The sequence below is a fragment of the Phocoena sinus genome, chromosome 19 (assembly GCF_008692025.1).
Source record: "Phocoena sinus isolate mPhoSin1 chromosome 19, mPhoSin1.pri, whole genome shotgun sequence".
Lineage (NCBI taxonomy): Eukaryota > Metazoa > Chordata > Mammalia > Artiodactyla > Phocoenidae > Phocoena > Phocoena sinus.
This window is the reverse complement of record NC_045781.1, coordinates 17,877,723-17,902,526: the sequence shown is the minus strand read 5'-3', so window position 1 is coordinate 17,902,526 and position 24,804 is coordinate 17,877,723. Positions and strand designations below refer to the sequence as shown.

General features: G+C 41.2%; 1 protein-coding gene and 1 pseudogene across 1 annotated transcript; both read left to right on the top strand.

Moving 5' to 3' along the window:
* The first annotated feature begins 2,854 nt into the window (after window positions 1-2,854).
* Window positions 2,855-9,870, top strand: NUDT19 (nudix hydrolase 19). The gene is made up of 3 exons (XM_032614894.1): window positions 2,855-3,915; window positions 7,816-8,023; window positions 8,909-9,870. The coding sequence occupies exons 1-3, from the start codon at window positions 3,202-3,204 to the stop codon at window positions 9,112-9,114; spliced, it is 1,128 nt and encodes a 375-aa protein (XP_032470785.1). The 5' UTR covers window positions 2,855-3,201; the 3' UTR covers window positions 9,115-9,870.
* Window positions 9,871-20,937: 11,067 nt separating this feature from the next.
* Window positions 20,938-21,340, top strand: LOC116744728 (annotated as a pseudogene).
* The last annotated feature ends 3,464 nt before the right edge of the window (window positions 21,341-24,804 follow it).

Below are 24,804 nucleotides of genomic sequence, written 5' to 3'. Positions count from 1 at the left end.
CACCGCTGCAATCAAGATATAGAATGTCTTCATCACCACCCGAGAGTTCCCCCATGGGAACTCCCCCATGGGAAGGATTTGTAGGCAATCCTTTGCTCTCACCCCATGATCTGATTTCTGTCCCTACAGTGTTGCCTTTTCCAGAATGTCACCTAAGTGGAATCTATGCATTTTTGAGAAAACATATTGTGAACCTTTTTTAAACCCTTTTCAAAAAACATTTTGAGAAATCATTTTTATGTGATGATTCTTGGTGCACTGGATGTTGCTGGTCATTCATAGGTGAATTCCATTTAACTGCAGTGACATGCCTTCGTTTCTAGGCAGGCTGAACAAACTCTCCTGCTACTGTGGATTCTCCAAGCTGAAGTCATTTCTCCATGGCTAGCCCCCGCATTCTCTTCCTTTCTTTTTCCACTGAAAAACGTGATAAATAATGGATAACAGAAATGAATTTGGGCTCAATGAAGTAGAGGTTGAAATAAAAGTCCACTTGGAGCTATGGGTAAGAAACAATATGACGTTTGGAAAGTTGTTTTTTTTTCTTTCAGGATCATGCATGTTCTAATCAAATAAGAACATTTGTTATTGTAAAGATAGCTGGGGAAGACCAGACCAGTGGAACATGAGAACCAAGAGTCAAGTGTCCTTCTCTGAAGTAAGCAACTGTTGTCATAAACAAAATGACTCTTGTGATCAAGTGGCACATGGTAACTGCTAGCCCTAGTAGGGGATGGTTGTGTGCACTTACTGTCAGGCCTGGAGTAGCTGGCACTGTGCCCCTGGCAGAACAGGGCGGAGCAGGACACTTGGAGGACACGCCAATAGGTCTGGAGACAGATTCCAAACAACACTTGCTGCACGTGTGACCTTACATAAATCACAACCAACTGTCTTTCCATATCTCTTGCCCATTTTCTACACAATTGGAGGTTTTTTCTTCTCAGTCCTTTGTGATAGGCATTAGAGATATTTTCTCAGTTTATTATATCTTGGACTTTCTTATGGTGTCTTCTGTCATAATAAAGTTATAAATATGTACAGTGTGTCAAATTGATCAATCTTTTCCCTTATGCTTCTAGATTTTGAGTCAAAGACTATAGAGGAATTTACCTGTTTTCTCCTAATGCTTCGATGGTTTTTTTTATCCACTGTGGTAGCCAGCCTCCAAGATGACCACCAATGATCCCTACCACCTGGTGTTTTCATGTAGTCCCCTCTCACACGGCATAGGGCTGACCAGTGTAACAATAGGATACTGTGGAAGTGATGGAATGTGACTCCTGAGGCTAAGTCAGGAAATGCATCATGACTTCTTCCTTCCACTCTCTTGGATCATTAACTACCATGTCTCAAAGACATCCAAGCAGCACTATGGAGAGGCCAATATGGTGAGGAACTGAGGCCTCTGGCCAACGGCCATATGAGTGAGACATTGTAGAAATGGATCCCTCAGCCCCTAACCAAGCCCCAGCTGACATGCTCACCAGTCTCATGTGAAATACTGAGACAGAACAACCCATCTAAGATGCTCTTGAAATCTTGAACCACAGAAACTGTGAGATAATAAATGTTCATTGTTTGAAGCCACCGAGTTTTCAACCTCCCAAGCTAAAACTTTAATTCCTTCTTTTCCCTTGCTCTGCATATTCAACCAATTACCACATTACCTCAAGTCTACCTCCTAAATACTCTCTGGTGAATCATTCCCTTCTTCCCACCTCCCTCACCCCCTCTTCACAGCCACTCTCCTAGTTTAGACCCTCACCATTTCTTCCCCAGCACGTTCCACGGGCCTCCAGAACAGCCCCATCCAATTGAGTCATCAGGCTGTTGTCAGGGTGACCTTTGAAGATATGAACTTAATCATGTCACCACCTTTTATGGCTTCCCATGGCTTAAAGCACTGAAATCACCTGGAGAAGTTGGGGGATTGTTAAAAACACAGGCTCCAGGGTGCCATCCTAGACTCCACAATAGATTGTGAAATGATTGTCTCAGAGCAGAGAGCCATCAGTGGGAAAGCAGGTAAGGGAGGGGTCCCTAACTGTGGATTATGCAGAGACTCAAGATGGATGAAATTTGGCAGACTCCACGCCCCTCCCCCAACCTGCCAGTACATGTGTTCTCCCTTGGCCTCTGTGTGTTTTTCTAAACATGTGGTCTTGTTTCCTGTTTCTGGGATGCGGTCAGTACACAGGGATCTGCATCTTTAGAAAATGATGCCAACAAAAATCAACCTAAATACTACTGTTGCCCTCTCTGGATCCTCCCCCAGGGAATATCCCACATTAAAATGATAGTTTGAAAATGAGGCTCAACAATAGTCTATATGCACATCCGGACACATAACAAATGGGTGATCAACTATAATAGCAATTGTGGAGAAACCGTTAGTAACGAATAAGGAGCTATAAAAGAGAAGACTGCTTTAACAGGCTCTTTCTAAAGGTGGAGCAGAGCAAAATTTCCATCTCTAGGCTTGGATTAAAATTCTCCCATGAAAGTGGAAATTATCCAGTGACCTAAGATGCTTAAGGTGGTCCCAGGTGCCCTGACAATAAAAGGTGTCCAGATCACAAGATGGGAGCTTGTCTGGGGATTCAAGGAGGACCTTTCACCCTCAGACTGTGCAGTGTGAAATTTGTAATTTGGTATCTGGTTCATGCATCAGTTTTTCATTGCTGGGGTTCATGTGAGCCTGCAAAGCTCGGACACCTAGCCCTTGGACGCCCCCCCCATCCACCCCTACCCCACCCCCCGCCAAAGGAAACAAACCCTCTTTGTTTAATCGAGAAAGTCCTAGTTCTCGGGTTTTGGTGTCACCAGACTTAGGTTTGCATCGCACTTTTACCTCGACAGGTCATTGTGCAATCATAAGCATTCCTGCTCTTGGTCCATGTGTCCGGAGTGAGGGTGTTGAGGCCCTCCTAGCAAGCGGCTGTGACAGCCCTTGCCCCGCGAGAGTGACCTGGCTGGGAACAACGGCACTCGAGGCGGAGCTTCACCGCACTGGCACACGCCTGCTTCTCCCCCTTACAGGCAGGCGCGGGTGAGGCCAAACAGCCCGGGTTCACCGATCGCCCAGCGCGCACCTTGCCGGGAGTTCACCCAGCGAGACGCCGGCCTCCGTCCTCAGGCCCGGGGAAAACTCCAGCCTCACCAGAAGCTGAGCCCGGAAGTCGCGCGCCGCCACACGCCATGAGCGGCCCCCTGCGGCCGGGCCCAAGCAGTTGGCGGCGGGCGGCCACCGTGGTGCTGGCTGCGGGCTGGACGCTCCCGGTGGTCGCCGCCCCGCCGCGGCCCCCGCCGCCCGCCGAGGCCTTCCGGCTGCTGCTGCTGCTGCGCTCCGCGCGCCAAGGCTTCTTGCCCGGGGCGCACGTCTTCCCGGGTGGGGTGCTGGACGCGGCAGACCGCTCCGCCGACTGGCTGAGCCTCTTCGCGCCGCACCACCGGCCGCCCCGCTTCGGCCTGGGCCCGGCGCCGCCCAGACGCGCCACCTTCCCGGTGCTGCCAGATGCCAGGCCCGGAGCCGCCGACGGGGACGAGGCGGCGCTGCCGGATGACGTTGCCTTCCGCATCTGCGCCATCCGCGAGGCCTTCGAGGAGGCTGGCGTGCTGTTGCTGCGGCCCAGGGTCCCCGGGCCCGTCGCGTCCGAGCCGGGCCGCGCCCTCGCGCCGCCGCCGGCCCTGGCTGACTGGCGCACCCGCGTCCGCCGAGACCCGCAGCACTTCCTGCGCCTGTGCGCTCACCTAGACTGCACTCCCGACATCTGGGCGCTGCACGACTGGAGCGCCTGGCTCACGCCTTTCATGCAGCGCCATGGCCGCCGCTTCGAGACTACCTTCTTTCTGTGCTGCCTGTGCGAGCCGCCGCCGGTCTTCCCCGACTTCGTGGAGGTGGTGGACTGCCAGGTAGGCGTCCTCCCGGCGCGGAGTGGGGACCCACTGGAGCTTGGGAATGAGGACCCCACCCCCGGCCGGCGGCCCAGGCCCATCCGGAACCTCCAGATAGGCCGGGTCCAGGGAAGCTAATTCGCTTGCTCAGGGACATACAGCCAGTACGCGACTGAGCGGGCATGGGACCCAGGTGGTCCGGCCCCCGGCCAGCAGGCCAAAGCCATGACCTTGGTGAACTGCTTTCTACTTTCCCCGGCTTCACAGCCCCAGGGCCTCGACGATGTCTCCCCACGCGGTTTCTCCAGCAGGAGGCCGGCGGAGACGCTAGGAGCTCTGCTAGCGCTGATCAGGTGCCAGGCTCCTTCCTAAGCACTTGCCGTGCATTAACTCATTTCAACCCCCAGCAGTTTGTTTCCTCGTAGTTCAGTCTTTTAAAATTTATTTGAGACTGTTTCATTTGAGACTTCTTTTATGGCCACGAATATGGTCTACCTTGGTGAATGATCCCTCTGCACCTAAAAAGAATGTGTATTCTGCTGTATTTGATGAAGTGTTTGTAGAACTGTCAGTTAGGTTAAGTTCGTTGATAGTGTCCTCAGGTCTTTCATATCATTTATGTATTCCATCAAGTACTGAGAGAGGAATGCTGAAATCTTCAAAGAATAATTGCGGATTTGTCTTTTTCTATTTTCAGTTTTTCAGTTCCATCAGGTTTTGCTTCGTGTATTCTGAAGCTCCCTTGTGAGGTGCTGCCTAGGACTATTCAAGCTTGATGGATTGAGCCTTTGATTATGACGAAATATCCTTCTTTATCCCTGGCAATGTTCCTTATTCTGAAATCTGAAGTTTACCGTCTGATACTAATACAGCCGCTCAGACTTTCATTTGATTAGCAATAGCATAGTATATTTTTTTCCATTCTTTACTTTTAATCTGTGTCTTTATATTTAAAGTGTGTTTCCTGTAGGCAGCATATAGTCTTACTTTTTTATCCAATATGACAATTTCTGCCTTTCAACTGAAGTGTTTAGATCATTTGTATTCAGTGTTATTCTCAATAAGGTTAACTTCAAATCTGCCATCTTGTTGTTAGTTTTTTAGTCTGTCCCCTCTATTATTTGAACTGTTTTTCTTCTTTTCCTGACTTCTTTTGGATTAACTGAGTATTTTTAGGACTGTGTTTTATCTCCACTATTGACTTATTAACTGTACTTCTTTGTGATTGCTTTAGGGTTTTCAATATACATCTCTCATTTCATGTGTAGTATTAGAACCTTAAAATAATATACTTCCATTTCTCCCCTCCTGTCATTTATGCTTTTGTTGTCATACATTTGACTTTTATTTCTATTATAAACTCTATAATACACTGATTATTTTTGCTTTAAATAGTCAATCTGTTAAAGACTGTGAAAATGAGGGGGAAATGTCTTTTATGTTTACCTGCATATGTACCATTCTTAGCACTCTTCATTACTTTGTGTGGATTTAATCTACATCTGGTATCTTTCTGCCTAAAGAACTACCTCTAATATGTCATGTATTTCAGATCTTCTAAATTTGTTTAGAATGAATGAATCTGAATTCATTCTAAACAGTGAATCTTCTAAATTTTGTCTGAAAATACATTATTTTGCTTTTGGTTTTTGAAAGATATTTTGGCTGGGTATAGAATTCTATGTAGGTTAACAGTTTGGGTTTTTTTTTTTTTCTCTCTCTCTCAGTACTTAAAAATGTTGCTTCATTATTTTCTGGTTTGCATAATCTTCTGTTGAGAAGTCTTTTTTTTCTTCCAGTTTTACTGAGATATAATTGACATACAGCACTGTAAGTTTAAGGTGACAGCATAATGATTTGACTTACATATCCCATGACATAATTACCACAGTAAATTTAGTGAACATCCATCATCTCATAGAAAAGTTTGCTTTTAACTCTCTGTTCCTCTGTATGTAATGTGTGTTTGTATTTTTGGTGTATGTGGCTACTTTAAATATTTCCTCTTAATTATTGGTGTTCAGTAATTTGATTATGATGTGCGTGGTTTTCTTTTTGTTTTATTATTTAATTATTTGTTTCTTCAAATATTTTTCACCTCCCTCTGTTTTCTGGGACTCCATGTATGTTGGACTACTTGATAATGTTCCACAGGTCCCTGATGCCTTGTTCATTTTTTTTCAATCTTTTTTCTTCTCTGCTTTATTTTGAATAGATTTATTGCTATATTTTCAAATTTTCTCCCTTTTCTTTCTTTTTTTTAAAAAATAAATTTATTTATTTTTGGCTGTGTTGGGTCTTTGTTGCTGCATGCAGGCTTTCTCTAGTTGTGGCGAGCGGGGTCTACTCTTCGATGCTGTGCGCGGGCTTCTCATTGCAGTGGTTCTCAACATGGGATGATTTACCCATCCCACCCTCAGGTGCGTTTAGCAATGTCAGGAGACATTCTTGGTTGTCACAACTCAGGGACTTCTACCGGCTTCTACTGGGTAGAGCCCAGGGATGCTGCTGAATATCCTTCCACAAAGAATTATCTGGTTTAAAGTGTCAGTACTGCCGAAGTTCAGAAACTGAAGGGCAACAGTGGAATTTAGAGCCAGCGTCACCCCACCCCACCACCGCCCTGGGAGTTTGAAGCCCAGGTTTTTTAGTTAGAGGATCTTCCTACGTTTTCTCATCTGTAAAATGAGAGTATGCAGGGTTATCCTAAGGATTGGAAATACTTTATGTAAAGTATTTTTGCTCAAAATACTTTTACTGGTAACTAGTAAAAGTAGTGTTTTACCAGTGACAAGTAACCAATAAACAATAAGTTATTTAAGTTATTTTAGCCTATGGTCTAGACCAACCTGAACAGGTTGAATTAAGTGAGTTAATGGCTATTGTTTAACCCTTTATCTTCATTGTTACCACTGAACTCACAGGATACCTTAGAGATTGGGTGGTCCTTTGAGGCCAGAGCTTTGTTTTTCAAAATGTAACCTTGGCCAACTTCAGAAGAATCTGGGGTGCTTATTAAACATAGATTGCTGGGCCCCATAGATTGAAGATTTAACAAGTTTCTCATACAAGCTTGTAAACTTCGGGCCTACAGATATTCAAGGCAGTCAATGTCAACTCCCTGGTTTTGGGTGTGAGAATCAGTTTCCCCAGTGTAAGGAGATATTTAGTAAACCAGTTGAAGAAAGACCTTTTGGGGTTATTTCATATTATTGAATCAGCTCTTTTTATCTAAATGTGTATGGAAGGAAGGCTTGGGAAAGTGGGCAGGTCACAGCAGTGAGGCCACTTAAGTGAAATGGTAAGTGCTATCTGGTTGATACCGTGCAGTTATTACACTCCTGGTCCGACAGACTGAGTCACATCTCTTGACCTTCCTGAAAGCTTCTCTTGCTCCGGCCTCTTTACCTTCATTGTAACACATGGCACACATCACGCTACATTTTGTTTGCTGAAGGCCCTATTAGGGCCTGAGAGATCTTTGTCTCATCCACCACCACATCCTCAGTGCCTAGCCAAGGCACCCATTTATGGGAGGAATGAGTGGGCACTAAATTCTCAATCCGCTGTCATGAGTTTATACTTCAGAGTCTTCCTTTAGGAGTGACCAGAACCACCTTGCCTTCTTAGCATCTCCTGCCTTTTATGCTGAACAACGCTCCCAGGTCAACCCTTTGTGATCTATCCTGGTTTATGTACTAGTTCTCAGGATCAGTGTCCCAATAATCAACCTCTGAAGGGGATCAACCCAGCTTTCTTCACCAAATCTTTTCATGTTGTCTCAGAGGAATCTAGCAAGACACATTAATGAATTAACTTTTACATTTTCAGTTAGCTCTTAGGTTCTGATCTAAGGATCTCGAGTCTTGCGTTGTCTATAGGATAAACTTCAGGAAGCCTTACCTTTGTCTTCTGCAGTGGTCATCTCCGTCAGAGGCAACTGAAAGCTTCATATCAAAGGAAATTTGGCTTGCACCTCCACAGTTCTACGAAATAAGAAGACTAGAACAGTTTGCCTCTCTCTCTGACTTGCACAAATTTTGTTTGGATCGTGAATTAGAAGGGGTGGAAAGATGGCTGCCAATCACATTATTAACTGCTGATGGAACAATCCAGCTTTTACCAGGTAAATCAGTGAGTTATCAGTGTTTTTGTTAGTATTCACATTTAATGCTCTGGGCCGTATGGCAGTATTATCTCACACAGAGACATGAACTACAGTCTCTGTTTTACACACTACAGAGGTACTAATTAAATAAGATCAAGGTCTGTAAGATATTCATAGTATTTATTATAACCAGAAATTCTGGATACATTACTTTATATACACTTAATGTAAATATATTTCCTAGACACTAACAAAGTTCTTTCTTGTATATTAGCTCACTTTTTTACATTTTAATTTTAAATTATGCGAACTTGTAAATTGTACTTATTTGATTGAAAGAGAGTTTGTTGGTGGTCAATTGTTGTTGGGTGAGTACAGGATAGAGGTTTTGTAGCCGCTTACGGTGGAGTTTTGTGACCTGTCTCACTTATGGCTGCTTATCTCACTTCTCAGAATTGTGAAAATATTTGTTATTCATCCTTCAGTGGGACAGCTCAGCAGTTTTGATGTGTAAATAATAATTTCTGTAATTTAACCTTAAAATGATTAGAGCAGCCCACATAGAAACACCAAAAATATATGGATATCAAGGCCAACATTAACATTGAATGGGATAAAGAGAGTCATGAATTAGTGTAAAAAATTATAGTTCAGGATGAAAAAATACTAGTCATAAATGTACCCAAAGAAAATTCTTGGCTGGAAATTGGAGAACTGGGGAGGGTAGGGGGGTATTAAAAACACAAAAAATAAATTGAGGTAAGCACAAAAAATTAGGATTTTTTAACAACTATCTCAGTTCCGAACACCTGAAATAGATTAAAAAAAACCACTGATTTATATATCACAAATATATTGGAATGTTTTATAAAATAACACTAAAATTAAAATATTATTTTTCAGGAGATGAGATGTACTTAGAAGATTCAAACTATTTAGAAAATCTTATGTCCACTGAAAAAAAGAATGAAGAAATCATGAAAGAAGGCAAGAAATTTCACCGAATAGTGATGTACAATCGCCATGATTATAACATCCACGTGACAGTTCAGTCAAAGTATAAACATGTTTACCCTAAGAACTATGTAGTGAGTAAGAGCCGTCTGTAGAGAATGGCTTCTTTGTAAGCTGGCCTCCTTGAAGTTGTCCTGATGAAAAATGAGGGTTGACTAGACGTGCCTGGAACTTAAGCAACTTTGTGCCTGTAAGTTCTAGTACAGTCTTTCATATTTCAAGTGTATTACGGAGCTCTCTTATTTTATTCTTTAAACCTTACGGTATCACACAAGTATAAAGTATTAATGATCTTGTTACCAAAACGAGAAAAAAATTTTCATGAGGGTTTCCGCTTCTGTATTGTTTTGTTATCAGAAGTTTAAATAAGATGTTCTACTGTATTGTCTTTTAACTGTATTAGCACTCTGCCTGATGTGCTGGGAGATTGATCCATGAATTCCTTAGACTTTCTGCTGGAATTAATTTAAGGATGTATGATTAGATACATGGTGAACAGTAGACTGAGGTGACCTTCAAGTGACTGTGTCATTATTTTCTTATGACTTTAGCTTGATGATTAAGAGAGAATTCTGTTTAAAACTAAATGGCGTAAGTTATTAGGTTTACCAGATTGGAAATTAGTTTAGTGACTGTTGTAAAGAAATATGAAGCCATAACAAAAGCCATAATTATGTTTACCTTAGAGGGCTAGTTAACAGAATCCAGAGAGCTTAGAGGGATGTAGAACTATTCATCATTTAATGGTACTTACTAATGGTGTTTGTTTTCAGTGTTTTTAATATGGGTAATTTGTTCACCTCCTCTTAAGAGAATAATGTTTATTGATTAAAGATGGGAAATGGTTTAGACGCCAGTTCATTTTAGATCTTTGACTATATTATGCATTGTACATTGAATTTCATTTTTCATGAAATGTTCTGGTTTTCCTACCTATAAAATAGAGCTATTGATAATTAAAGTTTATGTGTATTATTTAATCCTACTTAGAGGAATACATCTAGATCAGTGGTTCTCAATCCGGGCACTTTTGCCCTTCTGGGGCATTTGGCAGTGTCTGGATAAATTTGGGCCGTCACAAGTGAGAGTGCGACGCTTCTACCATCTAGTGGTGAGAAGCCAGGGGTACAGTTTAATATCCTGCAATGCACAGGCCACCCACAGTGAAAAATTATCTGGCCAAGTTTGAGAACTCTGATCTAGAGGAAAATCTATTGTCTTTGGTAAATGGTTCCAACATGTAAATTTTGAGAGCCACAGATAGAATTAGCATTCAGTCTGGCTTCTGAATCTATAGAAGTTCTCTTTACTCACTTTTGGCCTTGGGCATACTATTCTTTCATTCTCATAGAAAACAGAATGTTATAATTGGAAGAACACCATGATTTTGCTGATGAGAAAACTGAGAAACAGATTCACACAGCTAGTTAGTGCCACAGCCAAGAGTAGAACCTGATTCTTTTTCTAGCAAGTGGCATCTGTTGCCTGTCACTAAAAGCAGAGGTCTGAATATGTCTGCCCATCGCATCTTGGTATTACAGTCGCCAAGGAAACCATAACTCAGCCAAGCATTGGATGAAACAATGCTTTCCTCACATAAAGAGGCAGAGCAAGATCAGCTTTTGAATGACCTCCGTAAGAATCCAAAACTGGGCTGGCATCAGGCTAATATGTTCTTGTCCTCACAGTTCTTCATTAATATAAAACAAGAGTGCCCTATAACATGGAAAATATAATAAGGACTTGAATGTAAGGGGACTTCTTCTCTCCTGGGGGATGATTTGTTGGGGGAGCCCTCATATATGGGCATATGTAGGTCACATTTTTTAAAACGGAAATTGCTTGCCTTCCACTTTCTCTTTTCTCTTCTCACTGGCTGGAAATGGTGGCAACTGGAGCAGCTACCTTGGACCCAGAGACAGAAGACAGATGTTAAAGCATAACTGCCTGCCACTTGGATTGCTCACCTCTTGCTTGTTATGTGAAAATGAAAATACACTTCTATTTTATATAAACCACTATATTTTAGGATCTCTTTGTTAAAACAGTTTAGCTTGTTCCCTAATCTATACTCTTCCCTCCTAAGCAGGTTCCCTCAGTGTAGCCTTCCCTGTATCAGAAGGGAAGTTAAGTTACCAGTTACTGAAGCTAAAAGCCTGAGTCATTCATGATTCCTCCCTTTCCTTCATTCCAATATCCAGGTGACTAGCAAGTCCTATTGATCTATTAAACACAATTATCTTGAAACTCCCATCTGCCCACCTCTGCACTGCTATCGCCTTAGTCTAAACCATAGTTGTTTCTTAGCCAACTGTAACAGCTTCAGAGCCAGTCTCTTCATTTTCATTCTTCCCCCTCAAAATGCATTCCTCCTGAAAAAGTGAACTTGACATTGAAACTTAAGTCATGTCCTGTCAGTGCCCTCATTAAAGCCCTTCCATGGCTTTTCCTGACACTTAAACACTAAATCTGTGGTCTACAAGGCCCCACCTTTCTCTCTGATGTCATCATACACCGCTCTCCCTCTATAATCCCATCAGAAGGGTCTTCTTTCTCTTTCTTGACTGCTCAAAGTTCTTTCCCACCTCAGAACCTTTGCACATACTGTTGCCTTGAGACAAACCTGGATCTCTGAACTGTTTTTGTTCTTGGGTCTCCTTGTTACTGTAGCTTCAGAAAAACAGACATTAAGAACAGAGGTTGGGCATCTAATATGTGGATTATTGGCATGTCTAAATGACAATTCCAGAACAAATAATAGAAGAAAAGCATTATTTAGAGAACAAAGTTTTCTTGAGCTGAAGGAAAATATTGATCTTCAGATAAAAAGGTCCTGCTATGGTCAAAGCAAAAATAAGAAAAATTGTTCAATACCTGGATGACATTTTGAATTTCAAAGACAGAGAATGTATAGATTTTCAGGGAGAAAAAGAAAAGATTACTCACAAAGGCACAAAATCTTCTTAGTGTGTATCACACAGTAACATGATAAACTGGACAGCGTATATAATATTCTGAGGGGAAAAGGACGTGTGTGGTCAGTAATTTTATATCAACCATGTGTGAAAGCCACAGAAATAGTCCTTGTTTATATATGGGCTCCGAAGATTCCGGAGCTCTGAAAAATTTGATTTGATAGAAATACTATAGATAATTAAATTTTTGATTATTGGAAATAAAAACTTTTGAAGTAGAAATGCATGGTAGAAGTCCTAATGGTGGGTGTGGAAATAAAATACAGGAAGTAAGTATGAATAGTTAAATACGGCTAAAAAGCACTGCAAGTATTAAAAATAATTCAAATTTTAACGTATTTTGTAAAAAAAAAAAAGTAACTTTCTTACAAAAATAATTTGGTTCAATAATCCCAGATTATGTTATCATTAACAGGAAGTGACTATGGGAGGAATAAAAAAAAAATGAGGGAATCAATGACTTTTACCAATGATGGTAAAAGGTTTGTGATAATACCTGTTTAAGTGTTTTGAAATGCAAAAGTGGCTATTAGAATTTAAAACAGAATGGTCACTTTTCAAATCAGTCAAAAGCAAAGCACAACCCCTAATGTAGAAGATAGAAACTATGAAAATGGCAACAAAACAAAAGCTTAGAATAAGACAGTTTAGGTAGGAATAAATATCAACCATGCTGATGCATGAAAATGGGTTCAATTTATTGAATGATAAAGAATCTTAGATTAAATGTTTTTAAACCTAGTTATCTAGAGGAACTTGAAAAAGAAGAATAAACCAAGCCCAAAGTTAGCAGAAGGAAGGAAATAAAAATAGAAACTTGAGCAAAAATAAATGATATAGAGATAGGAAAACAATGGAAAAGGCTAACAAAACTAAGAGTTGATTCTATGAAAAGATAAAATTGACAAACCATTAGCTAGACTAACCAAGAAAAAAAGAGGATGCAAATCAATAAAACTATAAATGAAACAGGAGACATTACAACTGATACCACAGAAATAGAAAGGATCATAAGAAAGTACAATGAACACAGTATGCCAACAAACTGTGCAACCTAGAAGACATGGGTAAATTCCTGGAAACATAGAACCCACCAAAACTGCATCAGTAAGAAATAGAAGATCTGAACAGGCCAATAATGAGTAAGGAGATTGAATCAGTAATTTAAAAACAAAACAAAACAAAAAAAACAAACCTCCCCAAAAAGAAAAACCCAGGACCAGATGGCTTCACTGGTGAATTTTACCAAACATTGAAAGAAGAATTAATGCCAATCCTCAAACTCTTGCAAAATTTGAAGAGGAGGGAACACTCCCAAACTCACAAGGCCAGAATTAGCCTGGTACCAAAGGACACTACAAGAAAAAAAACTACACGCCAATATCCCTGATGAATACAGATGCAAAAATTCTAAAGAAAATGCTAGCAAACTGAATTCAGCAGCACATTAAAAGGATCATACACTATGATCAAGTGGGATTCATCCCTGGAATGCAAGGATGGTTCAACACGCAAATCAATAAGTGTTCTACATCACATTAATAAAATGAAAGATAAAAATCATATGAGCAACTCAATAGATGTGGAAAAAGTATTTGACAAAATTCAATATCCATTCATGATAAAACTCAACGAATTAGTTATAGAAGGAACTCAACATAATAAAAGCCATAGATGACAAGCCCACGGCCAACATTGTGCTCAGTGGTGAAGGACTGGAAGCTTTTCCTCTAGCATCAGGAATAAGACAAGGGTGTCCACTCTCACCCTTCCTATTCAACATAGTACTAGAAGAAATCAGGCAAGAGAAAGAAGTAAAAGGCATTAGAATTGGAAAGGAAGGAGTAAAATTGTCTCTATTTGCAGAACACATGATTTTATATATTGAAAATCCTAAAAACTCCACTGAAAAACTGTTAGATCTAATCAACTAATTCAGTAAAGTTGCAGAGTACAAAATCAACATACAAAGATCATTAGCATTTCTATACACTAACAACAAATTATCTGAAAAAGAAACAAAGAAAACAATCCCATTTACAGTAGCATCAAAAACAATGAAATACTTAGGACTAAATTTAACTAAGGAGGTGAAATATCTCTATCCTGAAAACTGTAAACCATTGATGAAGAAAAGTGAAGACACAAACAATTGGAAATATATCCCACATTCATGGACTGGAGGAATTAATATTGTTAAAATGTCCCTACTACCCAAAGTCATCTATAGCTTCAATCAATCACTATCAAGATTCAAATGGCCTTTTTTTTTAAACAGAAATAGAAAAAAAATTCTAAAATTTATATAGAACTACAAAAGACCCTGAATAGTCAAAGCAATCCTAAGAAAGAAGAACAAAGCTGGAGGCATCACACTTCCTGACTTCAAACGATATTACCAAGCTATCAGAACAGCATAGTACTGGCATGAGAACAGACACATAGACCAACAGAATAGAATTGAGAGCCCAGAGAATGAAACTAGACCCCTATCCTATACCACTCACAAAAATCACTCAAAATGAATTAGACTTAAATGTAAGAACTGAAACCACAAAAATAGAGGAAAAAGTTAGTTGACATGGGCCTCGTCAATAATTTTTTGAATATGACACCTAAAGTACAAGCAACAAAATTAAAAATAAACAATTGGGACTACGTCAAACTAAAAAGCTGCATAGCAAAATAAATGATCAACAAAGTGAAAGGGCAGCCAAATGAATGGGAGAAACTATTTGCAAACCACACATCTGATAAGGAGGTTAATATCCAAAATATATAAGGAACTCATACTAGTTAATATCAAAAATGCAATCCAATTAAAAAATGGACAAAGGGCCTGAATAGGTACTTTTCCAAAGAAGGTATTCAGATGGCCAATAGGTACATGATAAGGTGCTCAACATCACTAGTTATTAGGCAAATGCAAATCAAAACCACAATGAGATACCAGTAGCTCACACCTGTTGGAACGGTTATCATCAAAAAGACAAGAGATAAGTGTTGGCGAAGATGTGGAGAAAAGGGAACACCTGTGCATTGTTGGTGGGAATGTAAATTGGTACAACCACTATGGAAAACAGTAAGGAGGTTCCTCAAAAAGTTAAAAATAGAACTATCATATGATACCATTTCTGGGTATATATCTGAGAGAAATTCTGAAGAGATATCAGCACCCCAATGTTCTGTGAAGCACCATTTACAATAGCCAAGACATGAAAACAACCTCAGTGTCCATCAACAGATGAACGGATAAAGATATACGTATCTATCTATCTACCTATATGTATGTGATGGAATACTATTCAGTCATAAAAAGAAGGAAATCCTGGCATTTGAGACAACATGGATGGACCTTGAGGACCTTATACTAAGTAAAATAAGGCAGACAGTGAAAGACAAATACTGTATTATCTTACTTATATGTGGAGTCCAAAAAACAACCTCCTAGAAACAGAAATCAGATTTGTGGTTGCCAGAGGTAGGGGTAGGGGTGGGGGAATTGTGGAGGTGGTCAGAAGTACAATCTTCCAGTTATTAGATAAATAAGGTCTAGGAATGTAATGTACATGATGAGAATAGTTAACAATACTGTATTATGTATTTGAAAGTTGCTAAAAGAGTAGATGGTAACGGTTCTCATCACAGGGGAAAAAATTTTGTAACGGATGGATGGTGGTGATGGATGTTAACTAAACATACTGTGGTAATCATTTCACAATATATACATACATCAAACCATTATGTTGTACACTTTAAACTTATACAATATTATATGTTAATTATATCTCAAAACTGGAAAAAATTAAATCTAATTATAAGTTGTTTAAAAACAATACTGCATGAGGGCTAAAAATAAAAAAAGGGGAACACAAGCAAGAAGAGCTTAGAGACTACTAATCAGATGAGATGGAATTCATCATAGGAACCAATAAATAAAAGTTAGTTTTAGTTTGATATATACAGTTAAAAATGAAGATACGAGAATCTTGCAGTGAGTAACACAATATTAAGCTATGGAAAAAATACATTAGAAACACGCAAGAGGGAAGACATATGGGAACATACGTATATGTATAACTGATTCACTTTGTTATAAAGCAGAAACTAACACACCATTGTAAAGCAATTATACCCCAATAAAGATGTTTAAAAAAAAATACATTAGAAACAAGGATAATCTGACAGATGTATAATATTAGTGGGAACCACGACAAATGCCTTCTCTGATGCACAGAACAAATCCATAAAAGATAACTGAGGCGTCTTGGAAAGACCCTGGGCAGGCATCAGGCTTCTGCTTTTGGGTTGAATGATGTAACTGCAAAAGTTCATTCCATCTCAACTGATGCAAAATAAATACAACTTTAAAAGTTCTTTTAGGGCTTCCCTCGTGGTGCGGTGGTTAAGAATCCACCTGCCAGTGCAGGGTACACAGGTTTGAGCCCTAGTCCGGGAAGATCCCACATGCCGCGGAGCAACTAAGCCTGTGCACCACACCTGCTGAGCCTGTGCTCTAGAGCCCGTGAGCCGCAACTACTCAGCCCGCGTGCCACAACTAGTGAAGCCTGTGCACCTAGAGCCGGTGCTCCGCAACAAGAGAAGCCATCGCAATGAGAAGCATGCCCACCACAACGAAGAGTACCCCCACTCGCCGCAACTAGAGAAAGCCCGTGCGCAGCAACGAAGACCCAACGCAGCCAAAAATAAATGAAATTTAAAAAAAATCAGCTGACAAAATGATGAAGCCAGCTTTGGGGCCAAACTTGTTTTCTATTCCTTTTTTTGTAAAAAGGAGAATATTTTAAAACAGGGCAAGTATAGGCTGCCTTTGAGAATTGATGACTTCAGGGTAAGATCGTTTGAACTACATTTGGTAGGGGAGAGATCTGGGAGGGAGGGAAGCAAAGAGTGTCCTTCTGGTGCCCATCTTTCAGAACTATGTCAGTACTGGAAAACTTAGATCAGTTCCTACCCGATACCTCTCACCCTACCATGAGCATACTGACAGGAGAGACTGGTCTGAGCATGGCGGCAGGTCCTGCTATCTCAGACTCCCCCTCTTGCCATTCCTAATGCTTTGTCTTCTCTCCTTTTCTCCCTTCTCTTGGGGGTGGGGAGCAAAAAAATATAAGAACAGATCACTCTCCACTAAGCCCTTCGCAGAACGAGAATATCATTCCTGTGATGGGAGAGACCTATCATCACCCCCACGGTGCCTGCAAGAGCCAGTCTGCTCATGACAGCTTTCGGTTGCTTGCTGTGCCATGAGCTAGCCATGTTTCTGACTGACCGGTATTAAACCTTCCTGCATTCCTGGAATAAGCCTTACAGCCTTCCTGGCCATGGCTTAATTTTTTTTTTTAATTTGTCCTGGGTTTTACTTGGTAGCATTTTATTTGGGATTTCAGCACCTACATTAGTCTGTAGTTGTGTTATCTTGATCAGGTTTTGGTACCAGGATTTAACCATCTTATAAAAATGCACCTTATTAAAATCTTTACATCTTATGTTTCATCTTCTTTTCATTACTTTAAAAGTGCTTCCCAGGGGCTTCCCTGGTGGCGCAGTGGTTGAGAATCTGTCTGCCAATGCAGGGAACACAGGTTCGAGCCCTGGTCTGGGAAGATCCCACATGCTGCGGAGCAACTGGGCCCGTGAGCCACAACTACTGAGCCTGCGCATCTGGAGCCTGTGCTCCGCAACAAGAGAGGCCGTGATAGCCAGAGGCCCGCGCACCACGATGAAGAGTGGCCCCTGCTTGCCACAACTAGAGAAAGCCCTCGCACAAAAACGAAGACCCAACACAGCCATAAATAAATAAATAAATAAAAGTACTTCCCACTAATTGGGGGAGTGGGGAGACAGGTACAGATATTGACCCCCTTAAGCCTCAAGAGGCCTGGGTGGCTGGAGCGCCATGCAGTGAGTTCCCATTTCAACAATCTTGACTCTTCATCTCAGTGTGATATATAATTATTTTCATTTTCTGTGAGGCATGCTGTGAAAAGTTTGGGAAACACCATATTGTAGCATGGTACCTAGTCAAAGGAAAAAAGTGTTAACCCAACACAAAGAACTGGGAGAGGGCTGGAACTTCCCTGGAGGTCCAGGGGTTAAGATTGTGTGCTACCACTGCAGGGGGCAAGTGTTCCATTCCTGGTGGAGGAGCTAAGATCCCGCATGCCCTGAAGTGCGGCCAAAAAGTAAAAAATAAAGAAAAACACAACTTTAAGAAAAAAAAAAAGTGGGAGAGGGCTGTACTCTGCATCTTCTTTGGTGCTTGGGAACTGCCTCTGAGACCTCGTGTTTAAATCCGACCTGGTGATTTCCCTTTTCTTTTTTTTTTTGGACAAGGTCTGGAGCTTTCAGGTGAACTAGGCCGGGGGATTGGGGGGTCGCGGCCTGGTTAGCCCCATTCTGTAACACGTGAACTTCATGTACTTTGCGTTGTGCTTTCCTCCAGACTGGCAGCACATTTTTGCTGCTTGGAGCTTTAAACGCATGTTTACTTGACCTCTGGAACTCAAACTTACATTTAAAACTGAAGGCTTCAGGTGAGTGCTCGCGAGGACCCAGGGAGCGAGCCACGTGACGTCCCGCGCAGCTCCGCCCCCCGTCCGTCCCCAAGCGCTGTGAGCAGAGCTGCGGCCAGTGGTGCTGGCGGTTGGCGCGCCACACGGTTTCTGGAATCCTCCAGGCGTGCGCTGGCTGGGGGCGGGCGCTGGGGGGCGGGGCGGGAGCCCCAGTGAGGCCTCGCCGGTGTTCAGGTTGGAGGACGGCGCGTAGCCTGTGGTTAGCTGCGGTGCTGGGCCACGGCTGCGGGGCCTGGGCTGGGCGCGCGGGCTCCGCGGCGCTGACCTGGAGAGGAAGCGTGCTTCCGCGGAGGCCGGCACTGCAGGAGACTCTTTTCGCCCCCAAAAGTTCATCCCGAGGGAGTAGCGACGGGGAGACCAGGAGTCGGGCGCGGCCGCTACGCTGCGCGTGTTTCCCGGGCGAGTCTGCCCGGTGGCCTGCGAGGCTCGGGGAAGATGCTCCACGTCCTAGTGCTGAAGGTGAGCGAGCGCGAAGCCCTGAGCCCGGCCGTTCACCCGCTCCCCGTGCAGGGTCCGCCCCGGCTGGGGACCCGCGGGAAGGGGTGCCGGATGAGATCCCGGACGCTTAATTTCAGATAAACAACGGGAAATTTTCGTTCAAGGCTGCCCCATGCAGTATTTGGGACATACTTAGAGTAAAAAATCATTCGTTTTTTCTCCGAAATTCGGATTGAACTAGGTGTCGTGTATCTAGAACCTCAGGGGGAGGGACGGACTCTGACCCCTTTTCCCGGTCCCGGTTCGGCGCTGGGTGAGGCCCCCGTTGCGCCCTCGGTCCGTTGACCTATTACTCTACCCCGACGCCGGTCCTCTCCGGCCGGTCCCCACCTGCATTGGACAGGGGCGTGGGTGACCTGTGTCTCTCCTCCGAACACACGCCCGTCCCGGCTGCACTCGTGGGGACCCCTTCCCGCTCGCGCCCCAGGACTCTGGCGGCCAGCCCCTCCCCACGCGGGCTCCTCGGGACTCGCCGTCCTTGGAGTCGGGGGCGCAGCGGGGTTCGCCCCGGAGGGGGCCTGCAGAGCGACCCGAACTGCAGCTTCTCCTTTGAGTGAGGTGCGTGCTCCTTAAAGATGCCAGAGACCGGGAAAGCACGTAGTGTGTTCACGGTGTGTACTTGCAGGAAGGAGTTTACAAACCAGAGCAAAGGGGTGGGTATTGGGAAAAGGAAATATAAAGAACTTTTTGGAAAAGATCATACTTCAGTGGGCAGAGGAAAGGCATGATGGCATTTAAAAAAAAAAAAAATCAACTTTCCTGTTCCTGTTTTATGTAGTTTATACCAACAGAGATTCACAAGCATTTGAAGCAGCTGATTCTTACAGAGGATTTGCTCTGAGACTTTTAGGGTTTCGAGATGTAACTGGCAAGCTCCTCTCCACCACCTTCCCTAAATAGTCTGATTTCTCCTTTAGAAAGACAGGGCTCTTCCAGGGGGTACGGATGCTGCCATGTGCAAATCCATGAACTTTGGAAGGAGTTGCTGGACTCTCACTGCCTCTAACTTGGGAACCCCTCTTTTCTCAGTTGGACCCAAGAACCCTTTTCTCTACCCCCTCAGCTCTGGTCTGGCCCCACTGCCGGTTCTTACCCTGCTCACACTCAGAGCAAAGTTTCTATCCAATATAGGAGTGTTTCCTCCAGTGTGGTACCATTACCAGCTGTAGTTTTCCAGATTAATTTAGTTTTACATGGATAAATTTTTCCCCCAAGTTTTTACCAACAGATGAATGGATAAGCAAAAGGTAGTATATACGTACAATGGAATATTATTCAGCCTTAAAAAGGAAGGAAATTCTGATGTATGCTACAATGTGGATGAATCTTGAAGACATCATGTTGAGTGAAATAAACCAATTACAAAAGGACAAATACTGCATGATTCCACTTACGTTAGGTTCCTAGAGAAGTCAAATTCATGAAGACAGAAAACAGAATGGTGGTTGCCAGGGGCTGGCGGGGGGCATGGGGGGTTACTGTTTAATGGATATAGAGTTTCAGTTTTGCAAGATGAAAAAGGTTCTGGAGATGGATGGTGATCAAGGTAGCACAACAACATGAATGTAGTTAATGCTACTGAATATGGTTAAGATGGTGAATTTTATGTGTACTTTATCACGATTAAAAATAAATTTAAAAATTTTAACAGTTATGTATTTGTAATATATTTTAGAAATAAAAGCATCATAACTAGCATTACAGACCGGTTAGGATGAGGCTAAGGGGAAAAAAGGTGTTGATTAAAAATATATGTAAAGGAAGCATCCCAGGGAACATGCAGTTGTGTCAGAAATGAGGAAGGCAGGATGCAGTGAGACCCAGAAGCACTGCAGGAGAAAAGGATGTCATGTCATCCTCGATCAGAAAGGTGACCAGCACAGGGAAAGCCCCAAGGCCATTGGTCCTGCAGTCAAGCTTTGTTAGTAGAAAGGATCACTTACATTTCAAGACAGCTAGGTATGGACCCTTCAGAGTGACAGCTTGTGCCAGGAGGGGTGACAGAAGAAGCTAAACAAGCCTTGGAAATAGGGGTGAGATTCTGAAAGCTGCAGGCTGTGACCTCAATAATGTGGTAGAAGCAGCTGTTCTGCTGGCTGAGTGTATGACTTCAGTACCGTCAGTGAAATCCACAAACAGAATGTCAGGAGTGGTTTTCCTGCTGGAGTGCTTACCCGGATGCTGCTTTGTTCTGAGGAGACTGGATTGAGATTGAAGCAGTAGCTGCCCAGGGACCTCTCACGACAGTATGAGCAAAAGTGGGCCAAGTGCTAGTTAGTCTGGAAATTTCATAACGTTTTAAAATTAACGTCTTAATTTTTATAATTGATGTCGGAAAGTAAACTTGACTAAAATATCTGAAGTTATTATGCAAATACCATATACTAAGGGGAATTGAACATGAATTGATAATTAACAGAGTCCAGTTACTGACGTTGTAAATTATACTTACACCCACTCATGTTACTGAATGTAGGAAAAGAGACACTCATTACATAGTTACCCAGATAAATGAAAGTAAAGGGAAATAACATGTAGGAAACATGAGTTACTATTCCTGAGAAATAATAAAGAGCATACTTTAATTCAGTTAATCCTATTAATTTAATGATGTGAGATATTTAGTTCTCATGCCAGATAGCTGATTCTACTTTTACTTGAGTAGAAATAAAGTATTCAAGTTTGAATGGTAGAGGTAAGGAGAAGAAAGTGGACCAAAATATTATATAGATACTGTTTTTCTAATGGAAATAACGTAGACATGCAGGGGAAAAAATGCGTAAGGCTGATGACTGCAGTGTGGGCAGCATTGCCTTATGGCATCTGCGGGAAGCAGCAGGCCCCAGCCTTGGTGTAAGAGGCGGGGGTGGGAGGAGTTGTGAGCCCATCCCTGCCTGGTAAAGCACATGGAAGAAACGGCAGCTTGAGCCACTTGTTCTTCTGGAGGGTAAAACTGAACCTGGCCTACATTTTTTAGGTTTCAGTAGCAGATTAAAAAAAAAAATTGAAACAATCTAGAAACTTCAAATTATCTATGATGGCTTCAAAATATTTTTAAACATCTTTCCCCATCTTAATATTTTGAAGATTTTCAAACTCAAAAACAAGTTACAAAAACAATATTGAGAATAACCATATACTCTATACCTAGAGTCAACAATTGTTAACGTCTTGTCATATTTGCATATTCCTTAATAATATATGTATATAAAATTGTTGACTTCTTTTGCCGAACCATTTGAGAATTAGTTGTAAACTCTAAATACTTATGCGTGTGTTTCCTAAGAATAAAGACTTTTGCTTACATAACCAGAATATAATTATCACGCTTGAGAAATGTAGCATTGATACATTAATATAAAATCCATACTCAGATTTTTCCAACTGTGCCAATAATGTATTCTGTAACTTGTTTTCTCTGATCCAGGATCCAATAAAAAATTATACATTGCTTTTAATTGTCATGGCCTTTTATTCCCCTTGAATTTGGGTCAGTTCTCTGGCTTTTTTTGTATCTTTGATGTCATTGAAATTTATGAAGAGTAAGGGCAGTTGCTTTGCAAAATGCCCTTCAAGTTGGATTTGTCTGTTTCCTCATGATTGTGTTCAGGTTAAACATTTTTAGTAAAATACTGCATAGGTGATGCCACATCAGAAGACAAGAAGCTTTTAAAAAAGTCATTACTTTTGATGAAAAATAATTTAAAAATCCAACTTTTTATTAGGAAATACTCTAGACATACAAAAATATATAGAAAATATTATAAACACCTGGACATCTGTCACCTAGCTTTGCCAGATTTTAACATTTTGCCATATTTGTTTCATAACTTTTTTAACCATAAACTATTTTATTGTTTTTAATGTAGAGTTCTGTGATATTTTGAAAAATGCGTAGTCATGTAATCACTACCACAGTCAAAATACAGAGCAGTTCCGTCACCCCCCAGAATTTCCTTGTGGTCCTTTGTAGTCATTTCTTTCCCCCACCTCTAGTCCTTGGCAACCACTACTGATTTGTCTTCTGTCCCTATTAGTTTTGCCTTTTTCCAAAATGTCATAAAAATGGGATTGTGCATATGGAATCATACAGTAGTGTGTAGCCTTTGAGTCTGGCTGCTTTGACTTACTGTAATGCATTGGAGGCTCATCTGTGTTGTGGCACTTGTTAGGAGTGAGTAGTATTCCATTGTATCGACATGTGACAATTTGTTTATACAGTCACCAGTTGAAGGCCATTTGAGTTGTTTCCAGTTGAGGGAGATTATAAATAAAGCTGCTAGAAACTTTGCATACAGGTTTTTGTGTGAATACAAGTTTTTATTTCATGGGTAAATCAGTAGGATTTACTGATGTTTGTTTGTTACTGATGTTGTTTGTTACTGATGTTTGTCAGTATGTTTAATTTTATGAGGAACTTTTTAAAGGAACTGTACCACTTTACATTTCCATGAGCAGTGCTCTACATCCTCACCAACACTTGATATTGTCAGTTTTATACATTTTAGCCATTCTAGTAGGTATTTACTGGTATCTCACTGTGGTTTTAATTTTAATTTCCCTGATGACAAATGTGTTAATCATGTTTCCAGGTGCTTGTTTGCCCATCCTTCCATTTTTTTTGGTCAAGTATCTGTTCACATCTGCCCATTCTTCTAACTTGGTGGTTTGTTTTCTTATTATTGACTTTGTAGAGTTTTTTATATATATTGGATAAAGTTCTTTGTTGAATATGTGATTCGTAAATATTTTCTCCCAGTTGGTGGCTTATCTCTTCCTTCTCTAAACAATGTCTTTCAAAGAGCTGAAGTTTTAAATTTGGATTAAGTCCAGTTTATCAAATTTTGCTTATACGAGTTATACTTTTGGTGTTTTATCTAAGAAATCTTTGCCTAACCACAGTCACAAAGATTCTCCCTATGTATTCCTCAAACATTTTTTATAGTCTTATATTTTACATTTAGATAAATGATCCATGTGAGTTAATTTTTGTATATGGTACAAGGAATGGATCGAGGTTCATTTTTTTGCATATATCTAATTGTTCCAGCATCATTTGTTGAAAAAACTATCCTCCTTCCATTGAATTGCCTTTGTGCCTTTATTGAAAATCACTTGACTATACATGCGTGGCTCTGTTTCTGTTGTGTTGATTTATGTATCTGTGCTTTCTCCAGTACCACACAGTTCTGATTACTGCAGCTTTATATTAAGTCTTGAAATCAGATAGTGTGTCTTCCAACTATGTTGTTCTTTTTCAGAATTATAGGGGCTATTCTAGTTCCTTTGCCCTTCCAATAAGAATTTCATGAATAGTTTGTTGATTTCACAACTGCTGTAATTGAGTCCTTTTTATAGACCATTTTGGGGAAAATCAAAATCTTAACATTCCATGAACATAGTATATTTGCATTACAGGCCTTTCTTTGATTTATTTCACCAGTGTTTTGTACCTTTTAGCATGCAAATTGTTCATTTTTTTGTTAGATTTATTCCTAAGTAATTCCTGCTTTTTGGTGCTATTGCAAACGATACTGTTTTTAAAATTTAAATTTCCAATTTTTATTGCTGGAATATAGACATGCAGTTGAATTTATTATATGACCTGGTACCCTGGAATCTTGGTACAGTCACTTATTAGTTCTAGTATATTTTTTGTAGACTCCTTAGAATTTTCTACATAGATATTCTTACTGTGAATAGAGACACTTTTCTG